General features: G+C 40.4%; 1 protein-coding gene across 9 annotated transcripts in view; it reads right to left on the reverse strand.

Annotated features, from left to right (window-relative positions):
• Nucleotides 1-2,932: 2,932 nt before the first annotated feature.
• The window catches only part of TAFA5 (TAFA chemokine like family member 5), a 342,920-nt gene continuing 329,770 nt past the window's right edge, over nucleotides 2,933-16,082 (reverse strand). For 8 of the 9 annotated variants that reach the window (XM_083701680.1, XM_083701675.1, XM_083701679.1 and 5 more), the window contains one exon: nucleotides 2,933-5,297. Coding sequence is in view for 3 of the 9 variants with exons in the window: in XM_083701679.1 (XP_083557805.1) it covers nucleotides 5,289-5,297 (9 nt within the window). In the remaining 6 variants the exon portion in view is untranslated. Of the gene's footprint in view, nucleotides 5,298-7,790; nucleotides 7,850-16,082 lie in introns of all 9 variants that reach the window. The other variant, XM_083701676.1, reaches the window with a different exon arrangement.

Below are 16,082 nucleotides of genomic sequence, written 5' to 3' on the forward strand. Positions count from 1 at the left end.
CTGGATTCGATCAGACATATAATCCTGTCTCATTCCCTCTCTCAAGTTCAGGGAAATAAATCAGTTGAGATGACATGTCTTTCGGAATTCATATATTCAGCTATGGTTTCCTTTTGGACTCCATATAAAGAATACTTACCACTGTGAGTATAACGAATGTCATTAGTGGGATTGAATTAAACAGCTGTGGTAGTAAATTAATATTTAAAATAATGGTTTTAAAAATCCAGCTTGTTCAGAAAAACTAAGAGCTTCCAAAGCCATCTTGTTGGCTGCTATTGAAAGACAATACTATATTATATGGATCTTGATCTTATCCAGCAAGTCGGGTTTTTTTAGTTCTTAAAAGTTGCATTGACTAAGTGCTACATTTACTCACATTCATTTTTGTTTGAACTGCCGTATGATTTCCCATTGCTTGCTGTTTAAAACACAATCATTTCAAAGGCATAATGGCAGATTAGACACCAATTTCCCAGCCAAGAAAAGGGAGTATGACTAGTAATATGTTTTTTAACTGCCTGTGTGTCTTTGACCATTTTCAAAAGGTAAGGCTATCTAAAGGGACACATTTCTGAAGCAAAAATATGTGCTTCATCGTACAGAATAGGAAATAAATACTTTCATTCCCATTACAACACTAAGTGCACATTTCAGTTCATACAGCCAAGCAAATATTGGCTGTGCATTCAAAATTCTACATTTTGGAAAGACAGTTTGGAAGGAGCTGCCTCTGGAACTTGCCTGAGGCTGCTGTCATAGAAAACTAGGCAGAAATTCATTTCTAATTAGAGCACATTGGGTTGCTTCCTAGCCCATTTTTTGTGCATTTTCTTTTCTTTGGAGTCAGAGAACATCAGTCTTGCAAGGATGGAAGAATTGTGGTTCAGTCAGGATTACCCAGATTATAAAGTACAGTGGTACCTCGGGTTAAGTACTTAATTAGTTCCGGAGGTCTGTTCTTAACCTGAAACTGTTCTTAACCTGAAGCACCACTTTAGCTAATGGGGCCTCCTGCTGCCGCTGTGCCGCCGCTGCACAATTTCTGTTCTCATCCTGAAGCAAAGTTCTTAACCCGAGATAATAATTCTGGCTCAGCAGAGTCTGTAACTTGAAGCGTCTGTAACCCGAGGTACCAGTGTAATGTGAGAGCAAGGAGAAACAGATTGTACTAAGGCAGAGCTCCATTCAGCTCAATGAACAAATTAAGCCAATTACAAAATTAAGCCAATTACAACAGGTACTACATACACAGCGGGTGGCACTGTTGTCTAAACCACTGAGCCTAGGGTTTGCCAATCGGAAGGTTGGCGGTTCGAAGCCCCGCAATGGGTGAGCTCCCGTTGCTCAGTCCCTGCTCCTGCCAACTTAGCAGTTCAAAAGCACATCACAGTGCAAGTAGATAAATAGGTACCGCTCCGGTTTTGCCAGAAGTGGCTTAGTCATGCTGGTCACATAACCCGGAAAAACTATCTGTGGACAAATGTTGGCTCCCTCTCCCAGTAAAGCGAGATGAGCGCCGCAACCCCAGAGTCGTTGACGACTGGACATAACTGTCAGGGGTCCTTTACCTTTACTACATAAAAAAGTAATATTGAGTTCATATGATAAAGTAAAGAAGCATTGCTAACTAACAACGCAATCATATGCACATTTACTTTCAGGTAATGCTTACTCTCAGGTAAAGTATGGATAGATTTGCAACCTAAATTAACCTTTCTATGGTGAAGATCCAAATGCATTAAAAAGGCATCATCTTTCAACCTAGGTAGGGTTGAAAGATGGGTAGGGTCCATGTAAATTAAATTTTTCTGGGTAAATTAATTTTTTCTGGGTAGGGTCCATGTAAACTAAAAACTTATTTTCAGAGCCTACAAGGTAAGTAAAGTAAGTAAGTAAAGCTACTCCATCCTGTTTACACACTGAAATGACTAGCTGGCTGTACCAAGGCATTCCCACAAGCCAAAGAATGGTACGCACCTGGATTCATACAGTCATATTTTTCATTCAAATCCTGGCACTTTCATGGGATGTACAGGAAACATTTTTTCCCATAGGTAAGTATGAGAAAACCATGCATTTGAATGCCTGAAACTGTAGTCATTAGGTAAAAAAGGTAAAGGACCCCTGACTGTTAAGCCCAGTCACAGACGACTCTGGGATTGTGGCACTCATCTCGCTTTACAGGCCGAGGGAGCTGGCATTTGTCCACAGACAGTTTTTCTGGGTCATGTGACCAGCATGACTAAGCCACTTCTGGCACAATGGAACACCGTGACGGAAAACAAAGCACATGGAAACACCGTTTACCTTCCCACCAGATTGGTACCTATTTATCTACTTGCACTTTTTGGGGGGCGTGCCTTTGAACTGCTAGGTTGGCAGGAGCTGGAACCGAGCAATGGGAGCTCACCCCGTCGCAGGGATTTGAACCACCAACCTTCTGATCAGCAAGCCCAAAATGCTCAGTGGTTTAGACCACAGCGTCACCCACATCCCTAGTCATTAGGTAAGGCATAGCAATTTTCCTCTTCTCCAGCATCCCCCATCCTACATTGTCCAGAAAGGTCCCCATGCCTCCTGGAGAGACTTCAGTGAGTTTTTTTGATCTTATGCAGCCAACGATTTTTAATCACCATTATAATCAAAGTTAACTTTCATGCACATAATTGTCAGTTTGATTAGAACCTAATCAGCTGGTAGTTCACTTTAGAAAGCAGAAAACTAGTTATCTTCCTGTGTTTTCCAAATCCTTCTGTCTTGAGAGCCATTTCAAGGAGATGGTTGCAGTCTCCACTTCAGCACGGTCCAGAAATGGTCCTGCCCCAACTACCACTTTCCATATAAAATAATGATTTGTTCACCTCACATACCCACCTCCTCCCTCCCTCCTGAGAAAGTTGTCTCATGTCATAAGCAGTGAACAAAAGTCTCACTTATAAAAGGGTTTTCTTTATTTTTTTCATAATTTAGCTGAACCAACACAAAACTGAATACTGTAAAGCAACAAAAATGTTGAAACATTTTATTTTTTTGTTCAGTATTTACTAAATAAGGCTGCTACACTCCCTTGAAAAATAAAAATGAAACCATAACAGAAGAGAAAATCAGCGGAGTGGGGGAATCTGGCTCTCCAGTTCTTCTTGTAATACAGGTGAAGTATCTGCGATCATTTATTGCATGACACTTTGAATCAGACATTGGTCATTTATAGTGCAGTCAGTTCATAATGCTTTTCAAGTGGCTGGGCTTTAATTGCTACTTGGACACTGATCAAAACCCTTAGGATGAAATAAGACCGTCCATGTACATGTTTTATTCATAGACACTATCACCTACAATTCATGGTTTCTTCAACCTGTGCATTAAAATAATCCTGAAAATTGGAAGAGGTCTTAAATAAACGAACTTCTTTTTCATACCTCTCATCTATGGTTGCTTGAACAATCCCTATATATTTTTTTTCTTTAGTAGCATAGAACTAGCATAACACTAAAAGTTAATTGGAGTATTTAGGTAGTATACTACAGTGGACACTGGGGGGAAAGTTTAATATCGGCAAATATTTGGGGGGAAGGAGGAAAGCTCATTTGTTGACCTCGTCATATCACTGTGAGCAATACTTGTAGTAGACAAAAAGGTACCATGTTTGGAGGTTATTGGTCTAGACTCTATCTTCTTTCCTTCTCTTGTTTCTTAAATAGCACTCTTCACTGCCCTATATAATATTGGACAAGGGGACTTCCTAAAGTATGAGATAAAACAAACAGACCACCTATATCTTGTCAAGGAGCAAGCTGACCCTTATACCAAATTGGAAAGGAGGGGGAGAGAAGAGAGAGAGAGAGAAAAGAACTTAACTCAGTATGGGAAGAAAATGATTAAAATATTTTACACTGTTTTTGACTGGTATACAAAAGACCACCCCCCTCAAAGAAAAAAGGGAGAAAATGAAAGGGGGGGAAGAAAGAGAGAGAAAGCCTTCTAACAGTGCAATGGTTGAATGCATTTATGTAATATAAACAACATTATTCTTTGCTTTTTCTACAGAGTCCTCTCTGGTCATGCTTTACATCCAGAATGTCCCAATGGAAGAAAGCAAACTACACCAGTCACTTCAGAGACAACTGAAGTAATAAAACAACAACTCAACTCTGATCCATATTTTTTTCTTTTTTGTCATGACTGTCAGAGTTACCACGTTAATTGTTAAATAGGATTTTCTACAAATATACAACATATAAAAACTGTTAAATATATAACTTTAGGCTTTTCAAAATACATTTAATGATCTCTTTCAAACAAGTGTTACTTCCCCCCCACCCCACCCCTTGGATTTTGCTTTCTGGTGCTAAATGGTGTATCAGATGAGACATAGGCCACAGATGACCAAACATGCTCTTTGCAAATACTGTATTATCCAACTTTTAACGATCAAAAAATGGAACCATAGAAGAGGCATGTTGAACTGGTTAAACTCAAAATGATTTTTAGTACGAGAAGTCAATCTAAGCACAGAGGAGTAAAGGTGGTGCGTAGACAGTTTGTGTTGTTTTTGATCAAAGTTCTGTTTTCTTGTTGAAGAACGGCCGTTTCCCCTCCTTGTTCCCTCGTGTTTTTCCATGTACCTTTCCCCAAGAGCAGTTCCAGCCTTTTCTGCAGTGTTCCACAAGGACTTTGGCTGGACGGCAATATTGCAGCACTAGGCGAGTTGAATCCGTGCAAGGTGTTCCCCATACTACTGAACCCAAATAACCTTGTTAACAGTAACATCGTGTCCACTTTAAAATAGATTTTGCTCTTTGGTCTATTGTATATACTGAAACATAAGAAAATAAAAGCAATTAGGCAGTCTAGGGCACAAGAAGAAATTGCCTTCTGCACCTTAGTGTCCTCCCGTAGACAAAACAGTCTTCTCTAAGGCTGATTGGGATGAATACTCTCCAGTGTAGTTGACTCGTCCCGTTGAAACATGACCACAGATCAAGTTCAGCAGTGGCGGAAAACGCAGATGAGACGTTAACTGTGAACTGGTGTTTTGTTTTGTTTTCGTATTGCTAATGCCCAAGCATTTCTTTCTCTCTCTTCCTTAGTCCAGTGCTCTTTAGTATGGTAGAACAGACTTTAGCTCATAACGTAGAATTATGCTGTCTTTGATGAAATACAGAGAAACAGACAGTTGAGTTGATGGCATATAATGGATGATCCACAGCCGTGAAACTTGACTAGGGAATGTAGCCCACGCAGAGCTTAAAAACTCCTACAAGGCTTCTCTGTTGATGCATTTGTCAGGAGACCTGCAAGTCAATAAGAACAAATGAGTACATATCTTAACCGCAAACTTGATCAACAGACGTTTTAGACTAGCGCCGGCTATCCACTGCCATCACCTCCAAAAATATAAAATATTTGTCTTGGCCTTAACTGGGTAAAGAAAGTTCAATAAACATTTCCAGAAAAAAGAATGGAAGCTCTTAACATATTGTACACACAATACTCTGAAATGCAGCCTCATTTGGGCACAGTATAGTGCAGCACAGTGAATAAATATGATTTATAACAGGTGTTTTCTGTTTAAGATGCAAGGTCATGTTCTGATTATTCAGTAGACTAATTTAATCAATACTGCCCTCTAGTGATACCATCACTAAACAGGTGTTTATGATCAATATAATTAGATATCGATTTTTTAAAAGGAGGAAGCTAATAAATAAAAAAACAACAATAGAAATTACTGTAAAATAAAGGCAAAATATAACCTATTTTATTAAAAACAGATAAAAGATTGTAGGGAAGCAGACAAGAAACATTTTAAAATGCATATACACAAGGTAGAACCAAAAAAACCATATAGATATTAGAAAATTAAAAGAACTGATTACTGGAACACTAATGAAGCAAGGCTTGCTTTTTTAAAAAAAGCATTCCCCTCAGTTTATAGAATCTACCTCAGCATAACGGTAGATTACAGCTGTGTCATGCAAACCCGAATTCTAAACAGTAAAGCAATAATTCCTTTGGTATTATCACGTTTCCTCAATATTTAGAATGTTTACTATTGACGGTCAAGAAAATATTAACCAGCAAACACTAGCAAGCAAAACAGAGAACAACAGAATTACTTTCACTTCATTCAAGCAGAGCATGAAATTTATATGTTTTTTAACCTACCAATTTGAGAGGTAAATGAAAAGAACAGCTGCCTCCAGCAGTTAAACAAAAGGTCTTTGTATTAAGTCTCACATAGGGCACAAGGTTTATTTGAGAGTTCTGCTTTTATCCTCTCACCTTTTCCAGGAAAACACACCCCAGAACTCTTGCAAACAGCCTTTCCTTTTCGGACTAGTGGTCAGACTCCAACCCACATGACCTCAGATAGGCTGAAGGCAAAAAACTGGGTTGGTTATTGTGATATTTTCCTGGTTGACGTATATACATTTAGCAAGAAAACATCATTTGTACCTGTCCCTTCCCCAGCCTTTCTATTTTGGCTTCTCTCACTTGATCTTTTGAATCAGTATAACATTACAGCAACACTACACAAATCCTGTAGCTTACAATCAAAGGGTTGCTAGATTTAGAAACCTTAAGCTGCTGGGATTGCAAGATCATTGTTCATATGGAAAAAATAGTATCTGCACTAACAGGTGCATAAAAATCTGTATTTTTGTATTGTCTCTGCTTGTACAGCAAACTAATACTGCAAAGGAATCGCCGTCAATAGTTTTTGCCTCGAGTTACCAGAAGGTTCACCCATTTCCCATTTTTAGAAAACAAAGAACTTATTCCTGAAGAATTGTCTAAATATTTTATGGTGCCCATACCAGATGGGTAATATCTTCTATGCAGAGTGGGGTTTTGTTTAGGAGGGACAGGTGTTGCTGTTTCTTTTTTGTATCTTTATTTTAGATTTTGTTGTGATTCATGTGGAAATTGTCCAGCATGGTTTTGTACTTTTTTAATGATTAATTTACTGTCTGTTCACTTTTGTTATGTTGTAGTTATGTATTCTTTTTATGCTGTCAGCTACCTTGAGCAGTGTTTGAACTGTGGAGAGGCAAATAAATTGAAGTATGTATGTATGTATGTATGTATGTGTGTGTGTATGTATGTATGTATGTATGTATTTATTTTGTTAAGATTACAAACCCACTGAAATAAATAAACTGCTACCACTATATTCTTCTCACATGACACTGGTGGCTTCGTGTTTAACAACTGCTGAAACGATCCATTTATTGTGACCCTCTCCTTCCTCTTTCTGACCAGGGTAAGAGCTGTCTTCTTGAGCAATTACAGCATTCAATTAGCATTTATTATTATTATTATTGTTATGTACTGAAGTTCTCACCCTGGGCCAGCAGGGGGATACTGTAGATAGTTATGCAAATAAAGGATTGAAAGTGACATTCAGTGATTGGATAGTTTTTATGCAAATGAAGGATCAAAAGTGACGTTCAGTGATTGGATAGTTTTAGAAAGTTGCTACAGTAACGTACTGGAGCTCTATATAAGCAGGCTGACTGAGCCCTTCAGTTCAGTTCTGTTCTGGCCTCTGAATAAACAAGAGCTGTTTGAAGAATCGCTGTGTCGTCTGATATGTTCACCCACAACTTAACTATTATTATTATTATTATTATTATTATTATTATTATTATTATTTTGGTGATCCCCCACAACTCTAAGTCTGGTTTGGAGAATTGAGGGACTGCTTTGAGATGGAGCTGCAGGATGCTCTAGGAGGCATGGTGTGTGTGTGTGCGCGCGCGCACGCACGTGCCAATAATTACCTCCTTCCCTGTTCCTCGGATGGATTCCCTTCTGTCAGCAGTCAGTCAGCACCAGAAACCTTCAAAAGCCAACAGCATCCCTCAGGAAATATCAAATTCCCCAGGTGCTGAGCTTTACATCCCAAACATTAGACAATAAAACCTCTGAGGGACCCATGTAAAGAGAGGAATGATGGCTACACCACTATCTGCAGTGAAGCTAGATATCCCACGAAAACATCAACAGCAGCTTTCCCTAAAAGTAGCCATGTATTTTTCAGCAGCAAATTGGTTATTTGCTGAACTGCAGTATTTACACCATGATCCTGAATGGAAGAAAGACCCGATGCAATTCAGTAAACTTATTTCCAAGCAATGGATTTGGTTTGGTAGTTAGGATCTTTCACTCAGACACCCTTCACATACCACACAATAGGAAACTGAACAGCAACTGCACACACACACACAGACACACACAAGCGCTCCACATCCTTGGCCCATGTATTATATCAGGTATGTATTTGAACCAATTTTGGGGCGGCTTTGTAGGCCAAACCTGCAGGTTTTCATTTCTCTTTAATGGTTAAAACGAATCTCAAAAAATAAATATTTTACGACATGTGCTAGCATTTGTTTAAAGGTATGTTGGCACTTTCAAAAAATAAGGTACACATGTTCATTGGATAGTTGTTATTTTTTTTTAAAAAAAACTTGCTACTATAGCAAGTCATGGAATAACTAATCCCTGCTAAACAAGTTATCATGCCCCTCCCCGCCTTTTAAAACAGAGCCAAAAAGCAGAAATATTAATGCAAGTTGTGATGCACACAAACATGCCCATATGATAAAGCATTTCTCAAATACTGAGGGCAAGTCAAAAGCAAAGCGAGATCCTTGTTTATCTATAGATTTTCTTAAATGCTTGCTAAATAACACTTCTCTCTCTCTTGATTAAAACCTTTCAAATTAAACTTGCGTTGTACTGCATTTTGTTTCAGATTATAATAACCCAAAGAAATGAAGAATGCAATTTTGACGAAGTCCCACTTTGTATTACACAAACAGTAATGTATTTCCGCAATACAAAAATAGGGTTTTCAAAAGAACGAATTTGTTTTCAAAACCAGCTGCATACCAATTGGTGATTTTGAAGCCACCGGGGGATCTCATAGCTATTTCTGAAACCTGCTAGGAACATTTTTATTAAAATCAAAGTATTTAATTGAAGCAATTTCCACAGGGTTGCTAGAACATGTGTAGGTGGTTCTAAGGTGTCTCTTTTACAGGGTATTCTCTATTGTATGATGCCTGTACAGAATATTTGTATATAGGGAGTTCACACTAATATTCTCAGTTATATTCACTGTTTGAACTGTTAAATATATACTCCATAGAATCTTACATTGTGATTTGAGGATCCGATCCCTGCTTGTGGGAATGAAGACACGTGGACACAGTATATTAGGTTAATGGGCAAGAAAAGGCCACAATTTTATTGATTATAGCATGTGAGAAGGTATTGGCTTAGGCATTGGACCACTGACAATTTGACTCCACCCACTCGGAGAGGGGTGAGTCTGATGAGGGGTTAACCACCAGTAGGGGGAGCCTGATGATGCAAATACAACTATAAGCTCTCCCCTGATGTCACTGGGGGTCATGCCATGGCCCCCCGCCCCACAGGGTATGGGACAGGATCCACGACCGCCGGATTCCTTTAACGGAATACCCATAAGTGAAGGGGTGGGTGATGGCCACACATTGCCCTTGCATACACCGACAACACATTCCAATGCCTAAGCGCCAAATACCAAGAAAGTTGTGATGATTGCTACGAGGTAGGCGGGAAAAACCAAGAGGCCGGTGCCAATTTGCCAATTGGAAAAAAACTCCTACCAGGCCCCCTGCTATTTTGGTAATGTACTGGGGGCTGACATCCCATTTGCTGTTCTCGCCAACCCCACCTACCAACCCCTTGCCAATCTACCTTGCCCCACACCTGGCCAACCACTTCCCCCTCTCTTTGCACAAAGCCCCTTCCCTCTTCTCTCATCTATACAGCTCACCTCAGCCACTTGCTGCCAGCATGCTCACCTGTCTGCCTGTTGTATGGCTGTTGTCATGCTGGATTTGCCATCGCCACCTATTGGCAACTATTGAAATTGTAGCACGATGGCAGTCTTGCAATTTTACTATACAGTAATAAATTTTGTGTTGTTTGTCCATTTTAGCATTTTTATTGTGTGTTCTCATTTTTTAAAACTTTATTCTTAGTACATCTGGCATTTCTGCCCAATAACAAAACACAGTGTTGCAATTTTGTTCTAGTATCCTTTATGCTTTGTTGGCTGTTGGCAGTACATTTGGTCTGCTATATACAACTAAGTAGTGCAACTAAGGTTTATTATTTCTTAATTACAAAAAGATTTTTTTAAAAAAGAAAAAGTTTCTCAATTGCAGCTCTATAAATTCTGAACTAATCATTCAAATGACCGACTTCTAAAAAAGAATCAGCCTATTATTCTCTTTATGGGAATTAAATAAAGAAAAGAGACCATTTAAATGGGGAATAATTAGAATCATGTGCAACACAATCTCATTATGCTTACTTAGAAGTAAGTTACACTGAGTTCAGTGACACTTTTTAGCTAGTAAGTAAGTAAGTAAGGGGGCAGGTGGCGCTGTGGGTTAAAGCCTCAGCGCCTAGGACTTGCCGATCGAAAGGTCGGCGGTTCGAATCCCTGCGGCGGGGTGCGCTCCCGCTGCTCGGTCCCAGCGCCTGCCAACCTAGCAGTTCGAAAGCACCTCCGGGTGCAAGTAGATAAATAGGGACCGCTTACCAGCGGGAAGGTAAACGGCGTTTCCGTGTGCAGCTCTGGCTCGCCAGAGCAGCGATGTCACGCTGGCCACGTGACCCGGAAGTGTCTTCGGACAGCGCTGGCCCATGGCCTCTTAAGTGAGATGGGCGCACAACCCCAGAGTCTGTCAAGACTGGCCCGTACGGGCAGGGGTACCTTTACCTTTACCTTTAAGTAAGTAAGGGAAGCGGGTGGCGCTGTGGTCTAAACCACAGAGCCTAGGGCTTGCCGATCAGAAGGTTGATGGTTCGAATCCCTGCAATGGGTGAGCTCCTGTTGTTCGGTCCTTGCTCCTGCCAACCTAGCAGTTCGAAAGCACGTCAAAGTGCAAGTAGATAAATAGGTAGATAAATAGGTGGGAAGGTAAACGGCGTTTCCGTGAGCTGCTCTGGTTCACCAGAAGTGGCTTAGTCATGCTGGCCACATGACCCGGAAGCTGTCTGTGGACAAACACTGGCTTCCTCGGCCAGTAAAGCGAGATGAGCGCCACAACCCCAGAGTCGTTCGTGACTGGACTTAACGGTCAGGGGTCCCTTTACCTTTACCTATGTTTAGGATTGCAGCCTTAAAGGACTAGAGGGCCTGCATCAAAGGAAAAGCTGATTTATTTCAAACCTCATGTGAAGCTCTGCAGCTCATTGTGCTGTTAACATATGAGAGTGCTGGAGGTGAAATAGTTAAACAGGTTACCCAATCAGAACCCAGGGGGTGGAGTCAGAGGGACTATAAAACCAGCAATGGAAGGGGCGAAGGGAGGAGTTCGTTGGGCGTTGGGTGGTTGGTTGGAGTGGGAGTGAATTGGGATAGAGTTTGTGGATATGTTGAGTTAGTGTAGCGAAATAAGCTGAGTCAGGAACAGTTAGGAGCTAGGAAGACAAGTAAACATCTGAGAGGTGGTTTTAGTGAGTGAGAGCAGGTAGCGGAAGTTATAGGTCTGGATAGGCACCCCATGATTATAATTGACCGATACCATTTATGAAACCACACGCTTGTTAAACTGCAATAAATAAACAGAAGTTGATGTTCCAATGTAACCCTGACTGGACTCAGTATTGTACCAGGTAGGGCCTGGGTGGTGGCAGCAAGAAATGAAGTGGTGGCACAGGGATCAATAGACGGTGAAATGTCCGGGGACCCTGTGTGATCGTCACACTCATTCTCCATCCTCTTGGCTTCTTTACTTTTTCAAATCCCCACCCCACAATCCTGCTTTACTTGAAAAGTTATTACTAGTTATTTTTGAAACAATATGCAAAAGTCAGTCTTCACTCATCTACAGCTGATCCCATCAACAACCAAAACAATCTGGTTCGGATGTAGGTTTTGATGCCACAGGTAAGCGAATAGGAATTTGATTTGAGGCCACTGCCAACACTGTAGCATTTGAATCAATTACTGCAAAACAATTACTTACAGGAATGTTAATCTCAAAAGGGAGTGCTGGACAAACAAAAATTAATTCTGCTCTGTTTAGATTTCAGCACAGAGGGACTAAGGGCAGGACTAGACACACACACATACACACACACACTGAACTTTGATTTCTTATGAGGAATCTCGCAAGGAACAGCTCAGAAATGTTCTAAACAAATATGACAACGATAAAATGCCTCTACCGTTTCTTATATAATGGGACTAATGCAAAACCAAGTTGCCTATAGAAATTTCACTACCACCTCACAGCATGGCTTCTTGCTCCCCTCAGTTGTCGCCACTGGATTTCAGGTCCTCTCCCATTAGGGTTCTCTCATTCTCTAAATCTCTAAGTCCAATTTACTTCTTTGCCTCCTGGTCAGAACATTTGACCAATCATGCTTTTACTCCTTGTAGGACTCTTACCTTTGGTTTTCTTCTAGAAACCAATCACTGGTTTTATAAAGATAGTCAAACTACCAAAATCAACAACAATTCGTTGAACTCCTGATGAATCCAAATTACCTCTGGTCCATTGCTTTGGTTTTTGTTTTGTTTTTTTTAAATCAGGCTGTTTATTTGTCCCAGTTGCCTGGAATTTGTATTCTTTGTAGTAAACATAGTTGTCTGGGCAAAGATCTTTTGACTGGATGTGTGCCCATACTCCGCAGTAAAGTTAAATCTGCTTCAAGTTGTTCGACTACTAATAGTGTATGAACCAAGGCTAGATCTACACAGCTATAAAGAACGCTCTGAAAATGATTTGCAAAAAAAGTTGTAAAGCTGACAACTGAAAGCTGACAGTTGCGATTTCAGCTCTACAGTGCCATCTGATGTCACAGTGTTATAACGCATTTATAACACTGTCTTTTGACTAATGTAGCAGAGTCCCGTGAATGCACAACTTGGCAATCACTGTATATTCCCCCCTCCCAAATAGTTAATCTCAGCATTAGTAAATACTGAAATCAAAATGGACTTCCAGCTTAAATTAACACTATAGTTTGCATTCTCTTCTTTACTCCTTCTAATAACAGGTATCACACTGACCTTAGGGGGTCATAAAACTGCTACACAGAATAAATGTAATGAACTGGAAAAGCAAACAAGCCTGATGTGAAGAGAGAAGCCAGGGTACTGCAGTGGCAATGTCATTAGTCAAATCCAGTGAGATACACGATCTGCTATTTATCATTGTGCCATTTCTGAACTGATAATCACATGCAGCAGTTCAACAAGAACCCATTAGCATTAAACTTGTCCTCCGCTTCAGAACTTTGCTTTCTAAAAGCAAAGCTCTGCTTCTTGGTCAGGGGTTCACAGTTGTGTTTGTGAGTACAGTGTTTACTCTCCTGACAACATTTCAACTTGAGAGAGTCCCATTTTCTGGAGCCTAGAGAAGGATTGGGCTTTACTTGACATTGTACCAGGTTTTGAAATCAATCAGAGCACAGTGAGATTTCTAGCCATCAGGCCATTCCGAAACAAAGTTTAACAGCGTAAAAGTGAAGTAAGGTAGCATAAATAGAAAATAATGCGGACATAAATAAACTGCAGCAGAGATAAACCAAGCCATGCTTAATTTCCTTGGCAAATCACAACTTGCGCTTAAAAAGAGAGTGAATTATTTCACTACCTTCTGAGTGTCTCAGAAAAGAATGACAAGGAGGAAGACAGTCATACTTGAACTGGGGACATCTCAAGAACTTCTAGGAGAGAGACAAGTCCACATTCCCCACATTTGTGCTAGGACTCAAAGTACAGTGTGATAAGTCAGAGACAAAACCTTTGTCCTTTGAAGGGGTAGAGATTTTGGCAAACCCAAATGTTCGCCTGGCTACCTGAAGATTCTGGAATCCTGTTCTTAGTACTAAGTGCAGACAAGGTTTTCCATTTTTCTTTTTCCAGCTGTCACAAACTTAAGAAAACTAGAATAAATTTAATGTTTAAAGTTGTTGAGAAACTACAAGGCACTTAATCTCCCCCCCCCCCACTTTTTTAGAGACTATGAGCAAAGAGAGACTCTCTCGGGAACTATAGAAGCACCGAGTATTAGCAGTTATAAAATACACTACCAAATTAAATGACTAGGGTCTGAAGAAATAATTGCAGTCCAGATGGCATGGGAAGGTGAACACCCAGATCTCTCTGTACACATGATGGTGACAAAGATTTCCCTCAAGAAAAGACACATGCTTGGAATGCCTGAAGTTTTGGCTACAGAAACAAATGCACACATACTTTTTTGTTTCTTCAAATTCTTAGCACTGAAAACCTCCTGTTAATATCAAATAAAAGGCTAAAACCACAATAATTATAAGCTATTAATAGTAATTACGCCTGAGTGCAATAGTTCACAGACCATGCTAGGTGTAAGCATGTTGTCTCCTGGATATGAGATAATGGTCACTTTGCTCCTTCTCATTCATTCTGCAGCAGTACTGATCTAAGCCATTGTTTCGTTTAACTGTAGCTTGTGGTTTAGCTTTCCCCAGCCTAATAATAATAATAATAATAATAATAATAATAAAAAAATTATTTATACCTCGCCCATCTGGCTGAGTTTCCCCAGCCACTCTGGGCAGCTCCCAACAGAATATTAAAAACACAGTACAGCATCAAACATTAAAAACTTCCCTAAACAGGGCTGCCTTCAGATGTCTTCTAAAAGTCTGGTAGTTATTGTTCTCTTTGACATCTGATGGGAGGGGGTTCCACAGGGCAGGTGTCACTACCGAAAAGGCCCTCTGTCTGGTTCCCTGTAACCTCACCTCTTGCAGTGAGGGAACCGCCAGAAATCCCTCGGTGCTGGACCTCAGTGTCTGGGTAGAATGATGGAGGTGGAGACGCTCCTTCAGGTATACTGGGCCGAGGTCATTTAGGGCTTTAAAGGTCAGCACCAACACTTTGAATTGTGCTCGGAAACGTACTGGGAGCCAATGTAGGTCTTTCAAGACCGGTGTTATGTGGTCTTGGCAGCCGCTCCAAGTCACCAGTCTCGCGTCCGCATTCTGGATTAGTTGTAACCAAGGTTCACCTTATGGTTTATGGCTTGTGGTTTGTCTGGTAGAGCTAAACCATGATCCTGGGTTCAGACAACAAACTAAGTCAGGTCATGCCTTGGCACTGTGTGGCAGTGGAAAGGCCAGGGAGTAGCCACACAGCTGCAACATTCTCTCCTAGAGCCTGTGGGTTCACACTAAAAAATGGTTTGGCAAGTATGCAGTGCAAACCAGATTACTGTCTTAAAGTCCAAAACACAATGTATTAGCAGCACCTGATTCCTACAAGTTAACTACTCTTATCTAGTACAGTTCTGGCCTTCTTTTTTAAAAAAGCGAACAATTTTCACACATAGACCAGGGGTAGGTGCATAAATGCCATGATTTCAGGGCTATAGTCATAATAACTATCTTACTCATTGCCATGGACTTACAGAATGAAGACAATCAACAGGGGAGATCATATCTTGAGAGACACTTTCACGAGATAATAAACTTGATTCCTAGCTTGCAAATCCAGATTAAAGTCAATCCTGGATAACACTAGCTATGATTAGCATCAGTGTAGATGTTATGCTACACTATGATATCCTGAAAAGGAGGGGAGATTTTCATGGGATGGAGAATGCAAGAGATGGGGTTATGCCTACAATATTGCAGCAGCGATGCCAATTTTCATATTTTATAATCCAACTGCATACCTTCTTCTCTCCATTCAATCCAGTATTCTTACACAATATTTATACACAAATAGTAACCAGATAACAAGAGTCTCTCTCTTTTATAACATTTTTTTAAAAGTTCATAAAGGTGCATACACACACACACACACACACACACACACACACAATTTGTTAATTTCTTGAACAGCAACATTCTACCCATTCTACTCTTGGGACTTTTGTTAAAACCTGGCAGCGCAATGAGCCAAAAATTCTGACACCTGGAATTTCCTGGGCTGTCTCCAAAGGGAAGGTGGGGGGAAATCTTCCAACAAACCCAATGCTTTGCCAGAGATCATCTTTTCTCTGTGCTGGGAG

The sequence above is a fragment of the Podarcis gaigeae genome (genome assembly GCF_964106915.1).
Source record: "Podarcis gaigeae genome assembly, chromosome: 10".
NCBI lineage: Eukaryota > Metazoa > Chordata > Lepidosauria > Squamata > Lacertidae > Podarcis > Podarcis gaigeae.